Source organism: Dysidea avara, chromosome 6 (genome assembly GCF_963678975.1).
Source record: "Dysidea avara chromosome 6, odDysAvar1.4, whole genome shotgun sequence".
NCBI lineage: Eukaryota > Metazoa > Porifera > Demospongiae > Dictyoceratida > Dysideidae > Dysidea > Dysidea avara.
Genome location: NC_089277.1, coordinates 19,025,937 through 19,048,626, shown reverse-complemented (window position 1 = coordinate 19,048,626; position 22,690 = coordinate 19,025,937). Strand labels below are relative to the sequence as shown.

Genomic DNA, 22,690 nt, shown 5'->3' with positions numbered 1-22,690 from the left:
AGCTAAAGAACACCAGCATGAAGGCCATTCAAAAGCTGCATAAACAGTAGAGTGTAGGTTTTAGCATATAGCAGCACCAACAATACATGCTACATTTACTGTTTAAGTGAAAATTTGTGTATGCATCACTTTCTGCCTCAAAACTAGCAATTTAGAGAAAGTATTCCAAGAATTCCACTTCAAGACAGAAATCTTGTGGCTAGCCCCTGTGTACATGCACAATGTATGGAAGACCAGTCTTGTAAAGAAATTAGCTGACACTCTACTGCATGAGACATACACACATACATACACTTACATACATTCATGCATACATGCATACATACATGCATACATACACTACATACATACATACATACGTACAACACTTTCACACCTCAGATCAAAGGAGCTACAACTGGGCAGTGATTATATAGACGTTGATGCCAAAATCGATTGAGGGGATCGATTAATACTCACATGATTACGATGCACGACTTGGATTTCGCCACGAAAACCACTCAGACAGAGAGCGTTTTGATATCCTCACCACCCTACAAGTTGAAAAACATTGGGCTAAGGTGAGTACGAGTATTCACTGATCGTTTCCACACATTTTCGAATACGAACTTGCCCCCATCACGAAGCTACCACTCTGCACGGAGTAACCACTCTACAAACAAGCTTACCTATCTAGGCCTTTAGTGAACTTCATAATTTTCTATAAACGATTCAATAGCACTGATTAAAACATTAAACTTGCGTAATCGAATTTCTCCATATCTCTAGGATACGTCCGTTCATCGAAACCGAACGTAACCAGAACATACTAGCTGCTGACCCATAATCAAAAATTTTAGGTATGTATATATAATACATCCAGTGGCTGCACTCGTATTGGCTTGGGTGATTGATCGGTTGCACTCGTTTTGGCTTGGGTACAGGCTATCAGCCTAATAAGTGTTACATATTAGCTGTAACACGGGGCATTCAGGCTTTACCTGATATGTGTGCCCTCTGGCCTACGGCCCTCAGGCAGTCGGGCGTACATATCAGGCAAAGCCCTCCTGTGTTACAACTATTACATACGTACATACTGTACATACGTACATACTGTACATACGTACATACTGTACATACGTACATACTGTACATACGTACATGCATGCCCACACATACACATGCACGCATGCAAGCAAGCACGCGCGCACACACACACGCACACTCTTCACTTTCAGCTATATTCACGCCATTACACAGCACTAAAAACGAAGAATAGTAGGAGGAGAAGCATCTCTGCAATCATTCTAGTTACCATGAAAAATACGGACAATTTATGCACCCAACTATTAATTACTGATATGAAAGTGAAATGGCCATTTTGCTTCACTTTCACTGTATGTTCTGTATGTTACACACAGTGTTACAAATAAAGAACAGTAGGAGAAGTGCTTCTGCTAGTCACCATGGAAATACAGATGATTTCTATTTACAAACATACGTAGGGAAGTCATCATGTTTCCGTGAATTGAGACCTCAGCAAAAAGAAATGGGACACAAAGGAGGACAAAGCTAAGTCAATGATGCATGCATTGTACGTACTGCGGTATGCCAAAAGGCACCTGTCAGGCTGAAGTGACATCAAACAGTGAAAAATCAAGCCTGTAGCTTTAGCCGTTATCTAGCTACGCTTGTCTGAAGGCATTAGTAAGTCAGTCTGGTCAGTCAGCCGGCCTGCCAGCCAGCTGGCCTGCAGCCAGCCAGCCAGAAGAAAATTCAGATTTCATAGCAATCTATTGGATCATACTGAAGGAACTTTTGGGCTTGGTTATACTTACCAATGCACCAGGAAAATAATTGTGGAGCTGGTATTTCGGTGATATTTATGGCAAGAAAAACCAAAACCTCCATGATCCCTAATATACTGTATACTACTATACTATATGATACACACACACACACACACACACACACACACACACACACACACACACACACACACACACACAAACACACACACACATACATACATGCATACATACGAATGTACGTACAGACCTGTAGGTGTTTACCTACATACACAGTACATACAGGTACATACATACATTTAAATTATCATCTGAAACTAGAGATTTAGGTGGAGAACTAAACACTTTACGATGGACTATACTGGGTCCCTCATCATCTGAACCAAAAAGATCAAATCCCATTTCATCACCAGACTCCTCCTCACCTATGTACAGAAAATATTCAAACTCATTGTGCATTAGATATACTGGTACATCATCATTCCATCTGCATAGAAATTAATGGACGTAAGTAGGTTGTGATGATAACTAGGGATACTGTATATACGTATGCACACGACCCTTAGATAAAAGAATGCGTGTGATTTTGTCGTGTTTAACAAGAAGGGTCTTGTCAATAAAACAGCAGACTTGGAACACAGAAATTCTTCTTGTTTATGGCACATATTGTACAAACAGTCATAAAACAGTAAATAAAATTTCTCAACATGTAAATTAATCCCCTACACAAAAACCCACACACAATGAAATACACATTACATACGTACTTTCACTCAATCGTGCAGCAGCAAATTTAGCTGGCAATGACTGTTCATGTTCAACTGCCATCAATGGTGATGATCTTGGTACTGGCTCTGGTGGTCGTGATGCCCGTGGTGGTCTTTCAAAAGGACTACGGAGGGTGAGAATTCCTCTTTTTGAAGCTGCTTCATCACCAACATAAGAATCTTTCTGTCCCATTCCAACCATAACACCCTAAAATGTGTACATGTAGTGTATTACAGTATGTACTAGGGCTGAAACAGATAGCAATTTTTACTATCCGGATATCCTGGACTAAATTATTCCGGATATCCTACGGTTAGTGAAATCATCACTTATTATCCGGATATCCTGACTGACTGACTGACTGACTGACTGAATGACTGACTGAACATGACATATTTTGCCATGAACCCGCTTGCTATACAGGAGTACTCATAACTTAGGCCAGAAGCAAGCATAGTATTAGTACAATGATTGGGATTGTGGTATAATAATCAATGTTAAGGCTGAAATTATTAGCAACTATCCTGATGGCTTCTAAATACTCTTCAGATATTCAATTACTATCCGGATATCCAGATAATACGGATATCTGTTTTGGCACTAGTATATGCTGATCATTAACACTGTAGTACACAATAGCAATGATCACTGGCAAAAACAAACTCCAGTCTTGTGTGTTATTGTGCCCTCAAGTGTCTGCAGCAAATTTCTACAACCATGTTAATTTTTTCTGCAACCTTAAAATAATGTATTTTCAGTCATTGCTTAGAGTAGAGACATGACTCTTCACATGATAAAGACTACCCTTCTGCTTCTTAATAATGATATGGATAATTGAATATACGTACGTATGTAGGTACAACCACACATGATACACATGTGTACATACGCGTACCTGTACAGTATGTGTACACACACGCAATGTGACCAGATTTTAAAAAGCAGATCAAAAATTGCACTTCTTGCAAATTCAAACTAACACCACCAGTACACTACCACATGATTAGTTTTTTTAACCCTCATTACTCAAACTGATTGAAAGAACCATTTCTTCTGGGTGATGGTAAGTTCAAATGGCAATTTCTGGCCTTGTTAAGGACCTGGCTTGATCAGAATTACTGTAGCAGAGTCCTGGTGGATAACCTGTTACAGTTAGCCAAACATTTTCTGTGTTGGTTCTGTTGCTTATCAGCCACTAGGGAGTTACATGGCCCTGTTATCTAATGTCTAGACTCCAATTGTAGTATACTTCTATTTTGAAGTCTTTCTGTAACCCACCCCTCCACTCTTTTGTCAGCACTTGTGATACTACTTTACTTGTCCAACTCAATAGATTTTCTATCTTATGTGCCAGCAAACTCTACAAACAGCTACAAGTACTGGAAGTGGTCTGAAAGGTAATTGATACATCTTCTGTATAAATCTCATATGCATGCTCATTACACTTGACAAGTCGTAATGACTTAAAATTTATCTTAAAACTTCTAATGTGCAATTTGGATCGTTTCCCTAAATCCAGTCACATTTAAGGAGATTGATCACTTTGTCAACCAAACTATGTATGTAGTACGTATGCATAGAAAATTCAAACTTTAAAATTGCAGTACCTGATGTCGAGGCCTTCCTACCAGAGTTGGAAAAACGGCTCTGGGAGCATCATCTCCAGCAAGACCAGCCTAGTAGAATACACAGAAGAATTTTACTCCCATTCATAAGGTACTTGCCCCACACCTTGACATTGAACATTCCAGTATCAATAACAGCTGGTAATCCAAAACCTTCTTCATCATCTTCCTCTTCTAATTCTTCTCGCTTAGGAGGTCCTATGTATGTAAACATATCAGTTTATATTCATGTAAATTATACACTTGCAAACATATGGTTGAGCAATACCAAACACCATGATACGTATATCATGCAAGCATTGATGTGACTTGTTGTATTGCTGTATCCATCTGAAAAACAACTACCAAATTGCTATCACTGCATATACGTATACAGTAACTGGTGCAATAAAAATTATTCGGAACCCTGTTATACATAGCAAAGTTATGATATACACATGTGGCTTGTGACTGTTTTATTAGAGTATCTCAATCTCACTACGAGCCATGCAACAGATTAAGGGGCATGGTTGCAATGTCTAAGTGACTATTTGCAACTAGATCATTCAGTTAAGTGGTAGCCATCCTCTGATTGTTAGGCAGGCAGGCAAGGAGGCGGCAGGAGGCAAGCAGGCAGTCAGTCAACAGTGTTGGTAAGTAAACATTTGTAGTTTATTATTAGAGCTTTACAGTGACCAGCACTGAAGGTCTGACAGCAACTTGAGCTGCAGCCATTACATTACCTAACCAAAACATTCACTAGAAGTTTACTCATGAAAATAAATGGTAATTGGACCAATAAAACTAAAGAATGTCCACAAATCTTTTCCACAACAACAATATTCCAAATACACGTAAGTGTAATTAGAACTATTGAGGGACAAATAAATTAATACATCGAAAATATTATTTAAACATACATTACCTCCTCTGAGCCTTAACACCAAGTGAAGGGTAGCTTCCTTCTGAATGTTATAGTCAGCTAAGGTCTGATCATCCTCAAGTTGTCGGCCAGCAAACACTAGTCTTTGTTGGTCAGGTGGAATACCTTCTGTGTCTTGTATACTTGCCTTTAACTCCGCAATGGTTGCCTTGGATGACAACTCTGTAGTGATAGTCTTTCCAGTTAGAGTCTTGATAAACAAGGGACAGTGTCCTACAAAAGTTTTATTTCATAAAATTTTTAGCTTATATAACTATGAACAGAGCGCACATACATATATATGTACATAATATTATATGTATGTGTGCATGTGCATCCATGTGTGTGTGTGTGTGTGTGTGTGTGTACATGTTAGGGCTGGGACGAAGCTTCGAATGCTTCGTGGGTTCGAAGGTTAAGTAAACTTCGAATTATAAAAGTATCCTTCGAAGCTTTGTAATGTACTCAAAGTCTACAAAAGAATTACAAATAAATGTTGTTATCTTTATTGCAGCTGCTTATTCCTCTTGCATAATAAATGTTCGTCTCTTCGTGATCGATCTTCGTGTGCCACGCCCACTTTTAAACCATCGCAGTTCAGCTTGCTACCATAGTTGCAGCCTTAAAATGCCTTATAAAGTGATAGATAATACATGGAAAGCGTACTTTTAGCCATTACTTGGTGTTTACCTGTGTATGATTGCAGTATAGCAGACACGCCCATTTGCAATCGATCGATTGCGTCATTCAGTACTGCTGCTATGTACTTTCCAAATGCTTACAAACTTATTAAATAGGTTTAGGAAGATAAAACCTAAGAAGGATGTGCATAAATACAAGAAAACCTACAACTTGAGAGCTAACACCGGAGCTTCGAATGCTCGAACATTTTATTAACAAATATTTGAAGGTAAATTTCAATATTCGTCCCAGCCCTAGTACATGTGTGTGTGTGTGTGTGTGTGTGTGTGTGTGTGTGTGTGTGTGTGTGTGTGTGTGTGTGTGTGTGTGTGTGTGTGTGTGTGTGTGTGTGTGTGTGTGTGTGTGTGTGTGTGTGTGTGTGTGTGTGTGTGTGTGTGTGTGTGGATGTGTGTGTGTGTTGGGTCGGTGTTAACACCATGTCGGTCAGCACCTCTATGAGGTGACTCAAGGGCAACGACTTTTAGCCAGCTAAGTTGAGGACAATCACAAAGTTGGGTTGCTGTGTGCCAAGCCCAGGATACCGCCTGATGGTATGATTACTTAGTACACACCAACCTGGTGCGCCTATGGAAGTTTTGCAAGCCTCCCAGGAGATACTAGAGTCTGCACTTAGAGCAGGCACAGCTTGGTGGACATTGTTATAATTCCAGGGCACATGCTGCTGCTGGAATTCAATGGGTCCTCTGGTTTCTGTGTGGCTACACCATGACCATTGCCAGTAAACCAGATGTGCACTGGTGGCATAACTGTCCACTTTTGCTGCTATCTGTCCCATTCAATTAGGAAGGCCACATGACCCACCCAGAGAAGGACGGAAGGAAGGGGAGGGAGGGGAGGGAGGGGTGTGCATGAATGTGTGTGTGTTCAGTACTTTTAAGTGCAATGTATGTCAATGCCTCCAAGCAGTGAACCTCGGGCAACGGTAGTATTGCAGTTTTGCTTACTGCTGGCTAAAGTTGACATAAGAAGTTTGTGTTTGTGTGTGGAGCTCAGGATGTCGTCTGATGGCGTCACTCTAGGCTTCTTGCCCTGCTGAGGATTTGCACACCTCACAGGGTTCATACGCTTGTGCACTAAGAGCAAAGAGATTACCAACTTGGTGAATTGGCACTTGGAACATACGTTCAATGTTAGACAATGAAGGATCAGTAGAGGTGGCTAGTCAAACTGGGAGAGGAGAAAGTCGAAAAGTAGACCAAATATATGTTTTCTAATTCCGGAAACCGCACAATAACGGGCTGCATCTAATTCCGGACACTACCATGCATGTACCGTAGCTACGTTGGGAATCTATTCGCAGTGTGGGTGGGAGGTGACGCGTAATTGTCTAGCTAATAATAACGCATGATGCAGCACTATAATAGTGTCACTCATTAGGGCCTAAACCCACTGTAAATATTGTTTATTAAATAAGCTAAGGTAATGGTCATCGTACAGATTGGAGTGAACTGGTAAACCCAAGAAGACTGACTTAGCCATTTGAAGCAAAGAAAACAATAGCTGTGACATTCAAGAGCATTTTCCTACAGAAAACTTTACAGAATCGCAATCAACCCTGCATGTGATTAACTAGCTAATGCAGCTATGCGTATGCATTATGAATATTTCTTATTAAAATGTGTTATTGATGATTTCAAATGCCATAACAAACCATTCACCAAAGCTATGCACTAGAAAATGTTACTTTTGTAGCTGGCTATAGTCTGTGCATTGAGGATTAGCTACTTGGCGCCTTTATGGCTGCATTAAAGAGGGAGGGAGGGGCTGACTACTCATTGACAACCACAAGGGCTGACCACATAGAATGATGTGCATGGACTGACATGTAGTTAGCTAAAAGGATAACGTTTTTTTTGCAATATGGAAGTAATTCCTTTGTTGTCCAGCATATGCATCACTCCTCTGTTAATTGATGGTCCGGAAGGACTCGAAAAGTGCAGCTCTCTTATCCACAGTGGCTGTGCTATGCTCCTATAATTTTTATACAAGAATAAGTAATGCTAGTACTTCAAAGTAGTGCAGTTTCAATTGTAGCTAGTACCCTGGTCCGGCTGATATAACGATGTCCATGTGATGGTGTCCGTTGAATGACCAGTTACTCTACTATGGGACAGTGTGTGTGTGTTGTGTGTGCGTGTATTGTGTGTGTGTGCATGTACTGTGTGCGTGTGTTGTGTGTGGCGTGGGGCAAAGTACATTGGTACTTGTACTTAAGTGCACCTAAGTACACCATTTAGAGTACTTGTGCTTATACTTTTTGTACAAATGTAATGTACTTGTACTTTTATACTTAAGACCTAAGTAATATACTTAAGGTACTTGTTCTACTTAAAAGTACTTTGAAGCACAGTACATGAAGTAGCATGAAGACCTTCCATATATGTATAGACATGTGAAATGCAGAAGCTGACACTAGAATTAATGGTCACAGTGTAATAAGGACTCACCTGAGTCCTTCTACTTCTATATCTGTTGAGATACTACCTACAGTTGATTTCAAGTTGGTTGGCCAAGAAAATCAAATGTAAAAAACACTCCATACTTGAAAGCATAGCCAATGGAAGTCGGTAGCACAACTAACTGTAGTCTGACAAGTTAATTTTCATAAATGTGACAATTTGTATATTTGGATTTCAAGGACAAATTATCACAATATATATATATATATATATATCGAATTTTTACACCTCTGCACAACAAAAATTCAATGGTGTTCACTCCACTTATCATGCCAGGTTTGCACAGTTGATGTTTGTAGAAACTATACACGCAGAATCATGAGATTTTGAGATAAGAGTAGTTTAATCGTAATTTCTGTTTAAATGCATACATGTACTTAAATACTATCAAAAGTACTTGCACTGAATTCAAGTACGAAACCTTGAACTTGTACGTACTAGTACTTAAGTAAATCCCAAAGCACTTGTGCTTTACTTAAATACTTTTCAATGTACTTCGCTCCATGCCTGGTGTGTATGTATGCATGTATGTACGTATACACACTACACTATTTTATACATCTTTATAAATCATAATCAAAAATAGTTTACCTGCTTGTTGTGCATCATCAATTTTCTGTTGGATTTTCCTATAAATAATACATGTATACAGCAACTAAATCAGTGATAAAAACTATCACGACCATTTGAACGAAACTTTAGTTACAGTATGTACACGTACATATGTGCCACCAGTATAACTATGTAACTACACAGATGTATGCACACATGTCTGTCTCAGCAGGTCAGAATTACTGGGATAGTAAAGCACAGTAGAGGCATGCGTTGTATGTTTCATACAAGAACAAAGTGTAAACATGTAGATTCAGACTATATACTGTAGCTACATGTGTTTACCATACTGTAGGCAAGCTTTATCCGTAAGTACCCTTGAATGCAAATGTTTCCAACTCAATGACTTATACGTAACTCTTTCATGCTGTATTAACGATTGAAAAGTAGTAAGAATTGTACGTGCTATCTGCTCTAGACTTTCGAGGCATGAGCACTGAACAATTGAAATACTCTAATAGAGCAATCACATAACTGAAATCAAAATTGCTCTCATTTTCTACTTCCTTCCTTCTCTTCATACTCCAACATTGATTTCATTCTAAATATTGATGTTTCCAAATGTCACAGTCAAGCAAGATGCTGTAATCAATACATGTGATCCAATATGCATTATCCAGGACCATACTTTATAATCCAGGTTGACCTTGCAAACTAGAAATGACCTGGATGACCAGGATAACCCGACCCAGTCTCAACCTAGGTGTGTTCGTTTACGGTATGTGCATACACAAACACACCTGAACATACATGTGAACACACAAAGATACAAAAGCCTTTTATGCGCTGATGACAGTATATTATTGTAGGGTTATATCATGTACTGGTATATGTGAGATGACAGTTGTACATACAGGTACACTGGCTGATTTATTTACCAATATAAGTAGCTGTATGCAACACATATACATATATTTAGTGAGTAAGGGTTCAATATACAGTGTGTTGTACGTACGTTAAAAATGCACTGGCCATTTCACTAGCACCCCCTGATGACAGCTCAGTGACGTAGTCCTGCATCACATCTGTGCCTCTTTTATAATCTTCAAGGTCAATGTAATATGTCACCATCGCCTCCACTGCCTGTAAGACATTGTAGCAAAGTTACAGCATTACAATTACACAAGTATGCTTCCATATAACATAAATACGCTAACTGTACAACAGACATACTGTATGTATGTGCACAAGTATACAACATAAAAAACAACACAGATACATGTACCTGTACAGGTGCTGGTATACAAACATACACATTCACATACATACGTATGTAATACATTGTGTATACTTACTGTACCTACATTAGACATGTGAAAATGTCACTCAATACATACGTAGGTGTGTGTGTATAACTAACCCTGGATTTCTCTTGATGGGTGGCTGGTAGACGCTGCTTTGCTTCCTGCATTAGTTTATCAAAAGTCTCCTTCAACTTTGCTCCAGTACCAAATGAATCAGGATCACTACTAACACTCTCTGTGAATGCCATCAAGTGTAGCTCAGTCTCCTGCAGGAAACATACATAACAATGCTGAATTTTGTACAATAATTTCCAACCATGCACAAGTGGTAAAGTGATACTATGAATACCTGTAGAAGTGACTGTTCTATTAGAGTATATTTCGTCAAGCACAGATACGTATACTGTATGCATCTCTATAGAGAAGTAGATGGACTTCACACTTTGTGATTGAAATGGTACATTGTGTTTAAGGCCCCATACATACATTGTAACATACATTACAATATTTTAATAGAAAATGCTGGTAACCTTTGATAAGTCCTTAGACTGGTCAATTTCCCAACCCATGTATTGTAATGTATCAACATTCTCTTTGTCAACTAGTTCTGCTATAGAAGGTCCTTTCGATTGGTCAAACTTCTCATCCTGTCAACAAGTGTCAACTGACAATACACTTACTGGTAATATTAGTTCACACCTTCTCTCTCTTCTCAATGGCTACAAAGCTAGTGAACTGGGACACAATGGAGTATTCCTTACTGACGTTGATGATGTAAGACTTGCGGTCACGTTTGATGATCTGCATGTGTACAGCATGTGATAAACCATCCAACATTAAAGCATAATACAATATTTTGAGCATATACACTTTACCAACCTCATGTTGGGTTCGGTCAGCATCAAGAGATCCATCTGTCCAGTCTCTGATGATAGCACGAGCAGTCAACTGATGTAAGACCTGTACATATAAAATTTATCACATAACATTGAACTCTAGTAGAGCATGCATACTTTCACATTTTTGATTACCTACATATTACCAGATTTACAAAACTGATCCAAATCTCACATCACGCAAAAATCAAACAACATCACCAGTGGATAGCTACACTATCGTACTACTGGTTTTTTCACCCTACGAAAGTACTACTCAAACTACTCGGGGCTGATTTTAACAGATGTCTTTTCTGGGTGGTGTGGAGAGCTCGAATGGCGATTTCCTGCCCTGTGAAGGACCTGGCTTGGCAAGAATCAGTGGTTTACTGGTGAATGGCCTGATAATGTTGGCCAAATGTTTTTCTGCTGATTTTGCTGCATATCAGCCACTAAGAAGCCAGTAATCTCGCATCTGGACTTCAGTTGTGGTCTGCCTCCATAAGTCTATCTTTTGCTCTCCCCACCACCCCCCACCCTCTGTCCCTTTGTGAGCACTCGTGATACTACTTTGCCAGTCCAACTACTCAGATTTTCTATCTTATTTGGCAGGAAACTCTACAAGCAGCTACAAGTACTGGGAAAAAATTTAATAGATTGATGCATCTCTTGTGTAAACTCTAATGTGTGATTAGGATCGTTATTCCAAAATCCAGTCACCTATTATAAAAGTTGCATAACCGCATACTGGTACTGTTTAGGTATCACTCATGTTATATGATTCATCACTGAAACATCTAGTACCTACTGTACATATATAATATTATGATCTCAAGATTAACTGTTGTTCGTCTACATACATATACGTAGACTACAAGCAGGCACGGCTGATTTGAAGCTTTTATTTTAGCAATACATACTATGACTGCTTTATTACTTGGTTGCACATACACCTGTACGTTTGGTTTTGGTATTATAGTTCCCTGAACTTTACATTCAGTTCTGTTTAAAATGGTCTGTACTCTGATAAAATTTTACAAGGCATGAAAGCAACTAATTTTTATAAGTGGAATAGTGGATTGACAGTTAGTACAACAAACTGTAGCCTACTTATAAGTTTTCAAAAATGCATGCAACTTGGTTAACTGTACAAATACGTATTCATACACGCAAGTAAAAGTACTGCAAATATCTAAAAGCAAATATATGTACTGTAGGAACAAGCACTGAAGAAAAAACATTCATACCTTCCCATGGGTAATTCCCATCTCAGATGTAGATACCATTGTCTCAACTTCTTTTCTACCAATTTTTGCCTTCAATGTACCCTACAAAGTATTCAGTAATATTATAACATATGATAATACTTTATGTACATAACAACAAATTTGTAAATTGAATGGAAATAACTGACACACAGTGCCAGACATGGGGCCAAGTACATGAGTACTTATACTTAAGTACACTTAAGTACAAGTTTGAAAGTACTTGTACTTTACTTAAATACTTCCTTAATTACCCCAGTGTACTTGTACTTATACTCAAGTATTTTTGCCAAGTACTTGAGTACTTAAAGTACTTTTAAGTACTGCAAACATTGTAGTTTGTACACAGTGAGTGTCAATAAAAATAAATTTGATGAAGTTGTAGTTTTCAACCTCTTGGTACTTTGTACAACCTTACTATGTATCATGTAGCCACAAGCAGCTGTTTAATAGGAATTCTGGTTTATATAATAAAAGCAATGCTGTCGTTTAAATTGGGAGTTGAAGATAATGGTTGACAAAAACCTGAAACTACCTGCTGTCATGAAATATTTTGCAATTCCTGAAGTTTTATCTGAAGGAGACTGTAAGGCTAAAACTACAGTAATGTGGGGTTTGTTGAATTGGTGGTAAGAAATTATCATTTATAGTGCATAGTATCCTTCTACGTCAGACACCATCCTTCCCTTTCCATTGTGGCAAAATAGTGCTTGTATTATTTATCCCAATTAAGTGGTTATTTAGCATTGCAGGAAAAGAATTTAAATCCGAGTGTAGTAGACCTAGAAATGATTGTTATGCAGTGTAATAATTCTGTGAATATAAAAACTGTACCTTGCATGTTTGTACCTCAAGCTTAAGTTATTATGCATGGCTGTTGCTATAGGAAAATGTACTGTACTTGTACTTTACCTAAGTACTTTCAGTATGTACTTGTACTTTACTTAAGTACTCTTGTGATTTCAGTTGGAGTACTTGTACTTATACTTCAAAAACTCAAAAGTACTTGTAGTTTACTTAAGTACTTTTAAATGTACTTGGCCCCAAGTCTGACACACACTACACACACACACTACACACACACACTACACACACACACTACACACACACACTACACACACACACTACACACACACACACCTGAAGACAGTGAGGTACAAACCCATAGATCACTTGACGTGATCCACTAAACAGTGACACTATCTCCTGAGGTGCCTGTATGATTAAACAAAATGCACACTTGCTAAACAGATCATCAATATTATGTTGTATACAATGATGATACCATATGTGTACATTTACAAACTATACATGAACTGTATAATATACAGATAATAACCTGAAGTGGTTTAGGAGCATTCTCATCAAACTGTTGCCACATCACCTTCACTGATGTGAGAGCTGGTTCAAATGCCTTGCTCAGTTGTGACTTCACCTAATGAAACAAGCAACTACTCTATAAACAACTTTTACATACTACAGTGTATCATTGCTGCATTTATAACAATGCATGTACGTACACAAATGCACATACATAAGACGTGCATTCTGTTGAGATGGTGTATATATAGCACACTCTATATATAGCACACTCTCAAATGTTTACTTATTACAGGTAGCAGCTTTGCCCTATGTTGTCTGATGGGGTACAATAATTGTTGTGGTTGTTGTGTAAACTATAGATTGATAATACCAATCCTGTCCTGCACCAAGAGAAGCTTGTCCAAAAGAAGAAAAGTAGCGACAGCCATTGGAACAGCTGTCACAATTAAACAAAGAAGTTTAAAGGCTACACTTTTACATACAATACAATAACTTATCATATTGTTACTTACAGTAGGCCATTATAACATCAGTATTTGTACTGTTCTTGCAGCTACTAGTGGGTTTAAACTTTCCCTGCTAGATTAATTTTACTGCTTTGAACAACTGTTTAAGTGGGATACACACTTTGTTAAACGCCGCACCTTAAAAGTAGCTACACTTCACAATCAGTTTTGAAATTAAGAGTTTAAAGAGCATTGAGTAGTGATCAAGGATGAATAGTTGCCACATCGATTTTTTTGAACTGTAATAAAAGCCACTGCATTTAGCCAAGTAAATGCAGTATTATATCACAACTGGAGTAGTTACTAAGGCAAAGCGAAGGACAAGTACAGGGCCAATATCTAGAATTATTGTGATATAACTGCCCCACCAGAACCATTCGCAGAATATTAGTGAAGAGTAAAATGATAAAGGGAGAATGATGTGGGGAGACTTGTTACTGATCAAGTATTTAGTGCACCATCAAGATTTTCTAGTTGTTTTGATTTACATACCAATTGAATCCCTCTTCTCAGGAGAGAATTAAGGACTATTTCTTAAAATTCAAGAACATCGATCGTTACTACTGTAGCTCAAGGAAATGTACTGTAAATATTGCTGATGCAGGGCAAACCTGGAGACCCATTCAGCCGGACCACAATACACTGTGAAGAAGGAACGTATACTGTACCTAAAAGTATACAATAGGCATACCACAGCTACTGTAGCTAGAATGGTGGAACATACATACACGAATATTGAAATTGCAAATAAGATTCATTTGACCAATGTTGTGCCTAAAAAGAAATTGAGAAACACTGAATTGATCTAAATCAAAGACTATCTTTCAACAGAACTATGACTTAAGTATGTACATATAAACCGTTATGTTTAGGTAGTTAAAACCTGGTCCACATTGTATGTGTCCAGTCGTACTTTAACAGTTACTGTGTACAAATTCCCTTGGCATGTCTCCCTTTTAGTACTGCGTCCATTTCTGAATTAAGCATGTGTATGTGTGCATGTACTATGATACTGCATATGCCATGCACATAAGTATCATTTTAAAAGTAGGCAACACTATAGTTATTGTAGGTACTGCATGCACTGTTCCACCACAGATCCTGCCATTCAACCATTAATGCACAAACCTTTCTTTGCCATTTTGACTTAGTCTTAGGATCAAAGAATTCTTCATATCCTGCACCAACTCTAGCCATGGACTTCAGAAAGTGACGATTAGCAGTTTTCCTACACAAACACACACTCAAACACTAGTAGTTACACATCACAAACTTACCCTACTCCAAAAGTGAACACCCTGGTGGTGTGTACTGCTTGTCTGATGGCCTGTAGTGTTGGCTGTTCTTCTGTCATATGTCCATCAGTCACAAGGAGCACATTACGAGGAGGGAGAGTGGACGAGTCTGTACCACTTCCACTGGATAATAGCAGTAGTGACCTCAATGGTCTCCACACATCTGTACTACCCATAGTAGCTGTAGCATCCTACAAGTATTGTATTGGATATGTAGACATGTGTACTATATGTACCTGTATGTAGTTAGTGGCAGTTGTAACAGTCTCTTTACTCTTTGGTTGACAGGAAGGAAATAGCTCATCATAAGCTGGAAATATAATACGTACATACACAAGTAACTCACTACTAATATTGTTACTCTCATTATGCATTGTTTACCTGCTCCAAAGGTGATCACATTAAAGAGACATTTTGGAGGCAAATGATGGAGTGTCAGTAGAAGAACTTTCTTTGCACTGACCAATGTCTCTCCCTACCATGACACAAATTATACACATACCATTGAAATACACACATGTACTAATTTTATCCATATGCTTTTACGTACAAGAAATCAGTGAAAAACCTATATTACACTACATACATACGTACAGTATATACAGGTACTACTACCACTACAGTAATACTGATGTGTGTACTAACGTACTGCCATGGACTTAGTGTAGTCACTTGTGGGGTGCAGGAATTGTAATTCATTTTGCATGCTTAAAGAATGTACACTGCACCAAACTAAAAATGTACATACGCTTGCTACAATGTAGAAAAATAACTTAGTATTGTAGAACTTAAGGTCATAGGATACCTCTTCATTGCAGTTCTTGAGACAAATATCACTTCAGACTTCATATTCTCCTTCCAAGTTTTAACAGTATGAAATGGACCCACAAACTTTAAATCCTAATACATGTCTAGACACTAGTACTAAACAGTTGTATCAAAAATCGCTTGATATTTTAGCAAGTGAAATTATACTTACTTAAGTACATTGTGTACACATACTGGGCAGCCTTGCAGTTTGTCCAACAATATAAAATGGCTGTATGTAGACATGAAGATACTATGCTTGTGCATTTACCTTCATGGAGTTAGAGCAGTCAAGACAGAAGATGATCTCATTATCAACGATGGACTCAGCCTCAAATTCAGGATAAAATGTCAGCATACATGCCTAGTGATGACTAGTAGTTAAAACTTGATAGGAGGATCACATGATCTCACATGATGTGACTGATCATTCTCCTCCACCCACATTCTGGGGACATGAATTTCTGCCAGTCCAACTAGTAGCTGAAATCCATCCCCTAATCCACTACCTCCTTCACACATCTCAACCACTGCCTTAGTGGCAGTTTTCTAAAAAAAGTATGCATTGTAATATTTACAAATAGGACCATATTGAATCTTCTAATGTATTTATGATACACAAAGTACATAGAGGTGCAATTCTAGTAACCAGTCAGCTTTTAAAGTAAAAAGATATACTATACTCTAATAGAACAGTCAAAGCCAACACTTCCAGGACTTAGTTTAATACCACTTCTCTACTACTTATCGTACAATGTAAAGTAACACTTTAGTACTCAAACCTTATACCTAACTTCAAATCACAAAATCACTCAAAATTGCTTCTCCTAACACCTTTAAGAGTACTAATCGCCTCTAAAAATAATTATTGTATTGGCAATTTAAAATTCTTATAAATTTGAAACTTGGAGTACTAAGACCTCCCACAGCTATGATCTTGCATACGGAAGTAAACCAACTGCTCTTCTAATTTGGAATTGGAAACCAGGCAAAGTTTCAAGAACCGCCCCTGTATACATACACACACACACTACACACACACACACACACTACACACACACACACTACACACACACACACTACACACACACACACTACACACACGCATAAGTTTAGACTTATCAGTAACTACAAAGAACACGCATGGAAGTGACAAGAAGACTATATATTGCACTTTTTGTGGGAGGATCAAAGCGATGTTGCGTACTGTATTGTCCATACAGTACTAATTTGCAGCATAACTGTATTGTATGAGTCATACAGAACAGTTGTGCAGCTAATTGGGAAAATACAGTACACTTGAGTAAATATAGTACAGTTAGGCCACATACACTTAATTATTAGTTTCTCATCCCCGCCCACATCACCTACCTCATCAAGGATTTTTAGCACCACTGGTGGCTTAGTGCAGCCATCCAGCACCTTTTAAAGTTGGTACCTTGCTACAGCAGTTTAAGAAAACTGCATTCTGAGTCATTTTAGCTAGCTAATTCAGCTATCTAGTTAGTAAAAAATAAATAAAAATCCGTGTTCCCGCACTGGTATTTTGAGTGCAGGAGGATGAGAAACTAATAATTAATTTTATGTGGCCTTATGCAGAGAATATATTTAAGGAATGTTATGAAAACAACCCACACGAGTGACATTGTAAATTGCTAAAACCAGCTGAACTAATCCTACCAGTTCGTTTTACAGCTAGAAATAGATTGTATAAACACTTCTGATTGTCTGATCACAAAGCTATTTAAACACGACTCCACTAAGACAGCATGATTGATCCCGTGTATGACATTGTAAATCACTAAAACTAGCCAAAATAATCCTATTAGTTCGTTCTACAACTAGAAATAAATAATATAAACACTTACTGATATCCTGATAATTGAAAATCGCAGCGGTTTGAGTACTACAGAAAATCGCTCCGAGCCAGATGACCAGGAAGTACAATGTAACACTTAAAGCACCGCCTATACTTGAAAATACAGCACTCGGGGGTGTCTCGAGGCAAATACAGCACTCGGCTTTGCCTCATCCTGTATTAGCCTCTCAACATGCCCCCTCGTGCTGTATTTTCCGTACACATGTGTGGCGGTGCTTTAACTACTATAACAGACAGTATATGCATAGTGCATACGCACACAAACACCTATGCACAGTACATACGTATACCCATACATGGTATTGCATATAAGCATGGAATACACTTGAAGTATACAGCCTTGTATTTGGAACAATCACCACATGCACCTAACCATACATACTTTAATTTTTAGCTTATGAGTTGGTGACTCAATTGTTCTGATTTTGAATGGCATCTCCACAGCCACTTGAACACTAACATCACTAGAAGGAATATGACATGTGAAGACTGTCAAATTAGTTGAGATACATAGTGTAAAAATACATGCATGGGTACTACGTACAGAATGTTAAAAGTATATTTACTCACCCTTGTTTAGTGACCTTGACTTTATCAACATCAGTCTACAATGAGATACAAGGTGTAACTGTGATAAGTACATTTATACACAACTTTAAAGGACAAATTAAAGGTGGATGCATGCTTCTCCTCAAGACTTTTGATAGCTAGGTACTTTAGACGTAATTCAAGCATTTTGTTGCAGTTTAAGGCCATGTACAGTATAATACCATATATCCAAATCTGTCCAAGGAATGGCTACCCATATAGGCATAGCACAAAGGGAGCATGGGAAAATTGGTACCCTTTACATTTAAAGATACTCTAATACATTCAGTCTGTCCCTAGCAAAATCCTAGATCTACCCCTGAAGGATATATAAAAACAAACAACTTGGGAATGAAATCAAATGGTGGAGTACTTGCTTTGCATGCTGATACAAAGTACAGTGAATCCCTTTGTTCTTAGACAATGATAAAAGTGTTCAGATAAGTGAATTGTTTGGACAACTGAAGTTCAAACATGTATATATTACAGCTGTGTTGAAATACTCTAATAGAACATACGCTTGTACTCAAAATACTCTAATAGAACAGTCATTTCCAATTTCGGATAAACGAGGGTATGGATAAACAAAGGTAGGATAACCGAGGGTCTACTGTAATGGAATCAAAACCAGATGCTTTAAAAAAAAACAGTAATACCTCACAGTAGGGCTGTATCACATGCCTCATGGATGATGGCATGGCAACCATAGTCTTGAAACAGACCTTATCCATTAACACTGAAACCGCTGATACCCACTGTTTGTTCAGGATTAGACATTGTTTACTAAACACACCTGTGTGGTAGTATCAAGAGCAGAATCCTTCTTCCATGGGGCTACAGATCCTGGTAGGCTGAACACAATATTCTCACCCTCCACCAACAACTCAGCAACATATGTTATCTTGATGAGGACACTAGCCCCAGGTGGGAGATTACCAACACTGACTGTGAACACATCCTATAGGAAGAGACAGGTGTGTATAATATGCTTCACTCACTCACTCAACTTACACACACACACACAACACACACACAACACACACACAACACACACACACACACCACACAACACATACTGGAGTCTCTTCATCCATGAGGTAAGCTCCATGTCCCTGACTAATGGCCTCCCTGTACTCCTTGTGTGCTTGTTCCTTCTCCTTCACTTCACCAACAATGTGTTTACCATTGATGAATGCCTCAAACCCACACACTACAACACATACAACACTAATATCATCGACTATTAAGTATACACACATACCAGCTGCCATGTCATCCAATGGGAACACATACTTGGCCTCTATTGGTTTCTTACTGAAGTTCTTATAAGCTTGTAACACTATCACCTGTAGAACAATATGGAGCATATGTCAGGAGATGTTGTGCTCACCTGAGCTGCCAGGTCAATCAGTTTAGCTTTAATATGTACTGACTGTAATGGGATATCTCCCCCCACCAAACCAGCTTCCACCTTGTTGAGGGGATCCTCTATGTCCTGTACATCAGTCAGTGATACAGCTACATGCGTGGAAGATAAAATGTTAACCAACAGTAACGAATAGTCTCTGCATTATGAGTGTGTGTGCGTGTGCGCGCGCGCGCGTGCGTGTGTGTGGTGAATGTGCATAAATACAAATGCTAAATTATACACAACACTTGCTATAGTGTAGTTCAAGTAACACACACCTTCAGCATTGACTGGTTCATCAACATCACTAGCTTCACTAACTGCTTCATCTCCAGTAACTGATAACTGATGATCAATAGGACCTACAATAGTGATCATAAATATTAAAGTACGTACTTACTGTACATGTCATACATATGTGACCGGATCTGCAAAAACCCGACATTATAGTGCAAGCTTAAGTGCGATCTTATAGTATAAACCATTTGTTAGGTACAATACATTTAAAATACTCCATTTTTTTAAAATGGTTCTTTCTTGGTCAACACAGATTAACAAAAAAAAATCATGATATTATCCTATTCTAGCCTGAGGAGATATAAAAATTGTTATTTCATTGCAATACACCAAAGGAAACACGAGACGCAATTGGGGGATTTTGTTTGTGATGTCACATTGTAAAGAAAGCATTCCGTCGATCTTTCTTCACTGATTTCAACTTAAGAAAAGCAATATAGGAATGGATTCACTGGTTCATGACAAATACAATGTATGATGGTACAAGTTTCAACTCCATATATTATATCAATACATTTGCAAGCTACAACCAGCACTTGTAATTTATTTAATCTTTGCTGTACAAATCTCTTTAGTTCTGCAATTATTAAGGTTCTCAACACAAGGAGATTAGAGCATTCCCTAGATCTGTAGAATAACAAATTCTTAAAATACACTGTTATGTGTTCACAGATCATATACATCCAGTCATTCACCTCTATCATCTCCAGGCAGGCAAAATTCTACCAAATACCTGCAACATACAAACAAATGCTACTGACATCAGATGGTTCCAATGCACATGTACATGTAGAGGCACCAATTCATACAATACATTTACACGACTAAATTCTCCTAGGAGTTTTATGTACACATATATTATACGTGTGTACATGTTTACATACGTATGTATACGTACATATATGTATCTACATCCATTAAGAAAATTTTGAATACAATGACATGTACAGTACATTGTTACCTTATTCTTTGCTGACTGGTGGAGTAGATAGCATACTCATCTCCCTTAAACTCTGATGGTAACTCATCACTGGTCTTTAATCCATGAACACTGCTGTAACCTTTAGGAACCTCTGTAAGCTCCATCATCCTTGATGTGGTCTCCTGGAGGTGTTCATGACATGTAGAATTTTATAGATGACATGATCTGTTTGTGTGTAGTTGCTATATGTGACAAAGCCCCTACATGGACTAGTCAGCGCAAAATTATGTTCACAACAAATTATAAGTTGAACACAATTTTGTACAGCAGGTCCTTGATTATCCGAACAGTTCAAATGACTGTTTTATTAGAGTATTTTTACAACTAGTGTATGTTCTATTAAAGTAGTGGGATTTACCTACGTATCTGGACAAATTCACTTATCCGTGATTGAATTATCATACGGGCGTTTGGAAAATGGAGGACCCCACCATAATTACAACCGTAATTATAACTTTCCTTAAGTGATCATAATTGCAACTACAAGGTGAGATGATACTACTATACAATTTAGACAAAAACACAACACTAAAAATTTGTCATTGGTACATCTCGACCATTATAATTACACAACTTGGAAACTTCAGATGATTACTGATTACTCAGCTGGGAAAGCTAACATAACAATGAGGCATGTACACTTTATACTTCTACCAACATGCCAAATGGAAAATTGGCACATCTCTAACACGTGATGGATACCTCCAAATAATACATGTCATTAGCAGTGGGTCATGAAGACGTTGAAGGTTAAATGTACAGTTTAGAAAGTATATACTCTCACACTATGCTTATTGCAAACACACACCAAGGAACACTGTTTCAAATGCTGTACATAGTACATGTATATGTTGCATGCTTGTTTATGCAGACATGTTGTTAGTACAGAGCGTACAATATGTGCATACCAAGACATTTCCCAAGGCCACTTGGTTGACTAACATCAGACGACCACCACGAGTCTTCCCTGGTTTAGAATACCGTGATGAGACACTGTGAAGGACACAAATAACATCAGCTGATCACACTTCTCAATCACCTTGAAGAGGAAGCAAAATAGATCCCACTTCCCAACATTCCTGGATCAGTTCTTGTACCTCCAAAATCATCCACCACAATCTTGGGTAGCAATAGTCCTCTGAGTGTGTGTAAGTAACGGTAAGGGTTACAGATACACAGTCACAGTAAAGCAACTGTGTGTGTTCTATTAGAGTATTTTAAAGTGTATGTACTATTAGAGTAAAGTAATTGATGACAACAGACAAAACCGTTTCAAATCGCACATCAGGTAACATCAAACTAACACCACCAGTGGATAGCTACACTATAGTACTAGCTAGTTTTGACCCTCAGTACTACTCACACTA

General features: G+C 38.2%; 1 protein-coding gene across 2 annotated transcripts in view; it reads right to left on the bottom strand.

Annotated features, from left to right (window-relative positions):
- The window catches only part of LOC136258397 (protein mono-ADP-ribosyltransferase PARP4-like), a 49,101-nt gene that overhangs the window by 17,849 nt on the left and 8,562 nt on the right, over window positions 1-22,690 (bottom strand). For both annotated transcript variants that reach the window (XM_066051712.1, XM_066051713.1), the window contains exons 11-41: window positions 22,363-22,461; window positions 22,232-22,316; window positions 21,303-21,445; window positions 21,037-21,074; window positions 20,323-20,406; window positions 20,027-20,154; window positions 19,898-19,982; window positions 19,713-19,846; window positions 19,430-19,594; window positions 18,619-18,653; window positions 18,431-18,512; window positions 16,584-16,718; window positions 16,441-16,533; window positions 15,744-15,837; window positions 15,599-15,672; window positions 15,345-15,553; window positions 15,196-15,295; window positions 13,578-13,673; window positions 13,379-13,453; window positions 12,221-12,301; window positions 10,978-11,058; window positions 10,798-10,899; window positions 10,629-10,745; window positions 10,215-10,364; window positions 9,810-9,937; window positions 8,834-8,871; window positions 5,085-5,315; window positions 4,287-4,378; window positions 4,163-4,231; window positions 2,555-2,762; window positions 2,085-2,212 (exon numbers count right to left, since the gene is read on the bottom strand). In XM_066051712.1, the coding sequence (XP_065907784.1) occupies window positions 2,085-2,212; window positions 2,555-2,762; window positions 4,163-4,231; window positions 4,287-4,378; window positions 5,085-5,315; window positions 8,834-8,871; window positions 9,810-9,937; window positions 10,215-10,364; window positions 10,629-10,745; window positions 10,798-10,899; window positions 10,978-11,058; window positions 12,221-12,301; window positions 13,379-13,453; window positions 13,578-13,673; window positions 15,196-15,295; window positions 15,345-15,553; window positions 15,599-15,672; window positions 15,744-15,837; window positions 16,441-16,533; window positions 16,584-16,718; window positions 18,431-18,512; window positions 18,619-18,653; window positions 19,430-19,594; window positions 19,713-19,846; window positions 19,898-19,982; window positions 20,027-20,154; window positions 20,323-20,406; window positions 21,037-21,074; window positions 21,303-21,445; window positions 22,232-22,316; window positions 22,363-22,461 (3,379 nt within the window). The remainder of the gene's footprint in view (window positions 1-2,084; window positions 2,213-2,554; window positions 2,763-4,162; window positions 4,232-4,286; window positions 4,379-5,084; window positions 5,316-8,833; window positions 8,872-9,809; window positions 9,938-10,214; window positions 10,365-10,628; window positions 10,746-10,797; window positions 10,900-10,977; window positions 11,059-12,220; window positions 12,302-13,378; window positions 13,454-13,577; window positions 13,674-15,195; window positions 15,296-15,344; window positions 15,554-15,598; window positions 15,673-15,743; window positions 15,838-16,440; window positions 16,534-16,583; window positions 16,719-18,430; window positions 18,513-18,618; window positions 18,654-19,429; window positions 19,595-19,712; window positions 19,847-19,897; window positions 19,983-20,026; window positions 20,155-20,322; window positions 20,407-21,036; window positions 21,075-21,302; window positions 21,446-22,231; window positions 22,317-22,362; window positions 22,462-22,690) is intronic.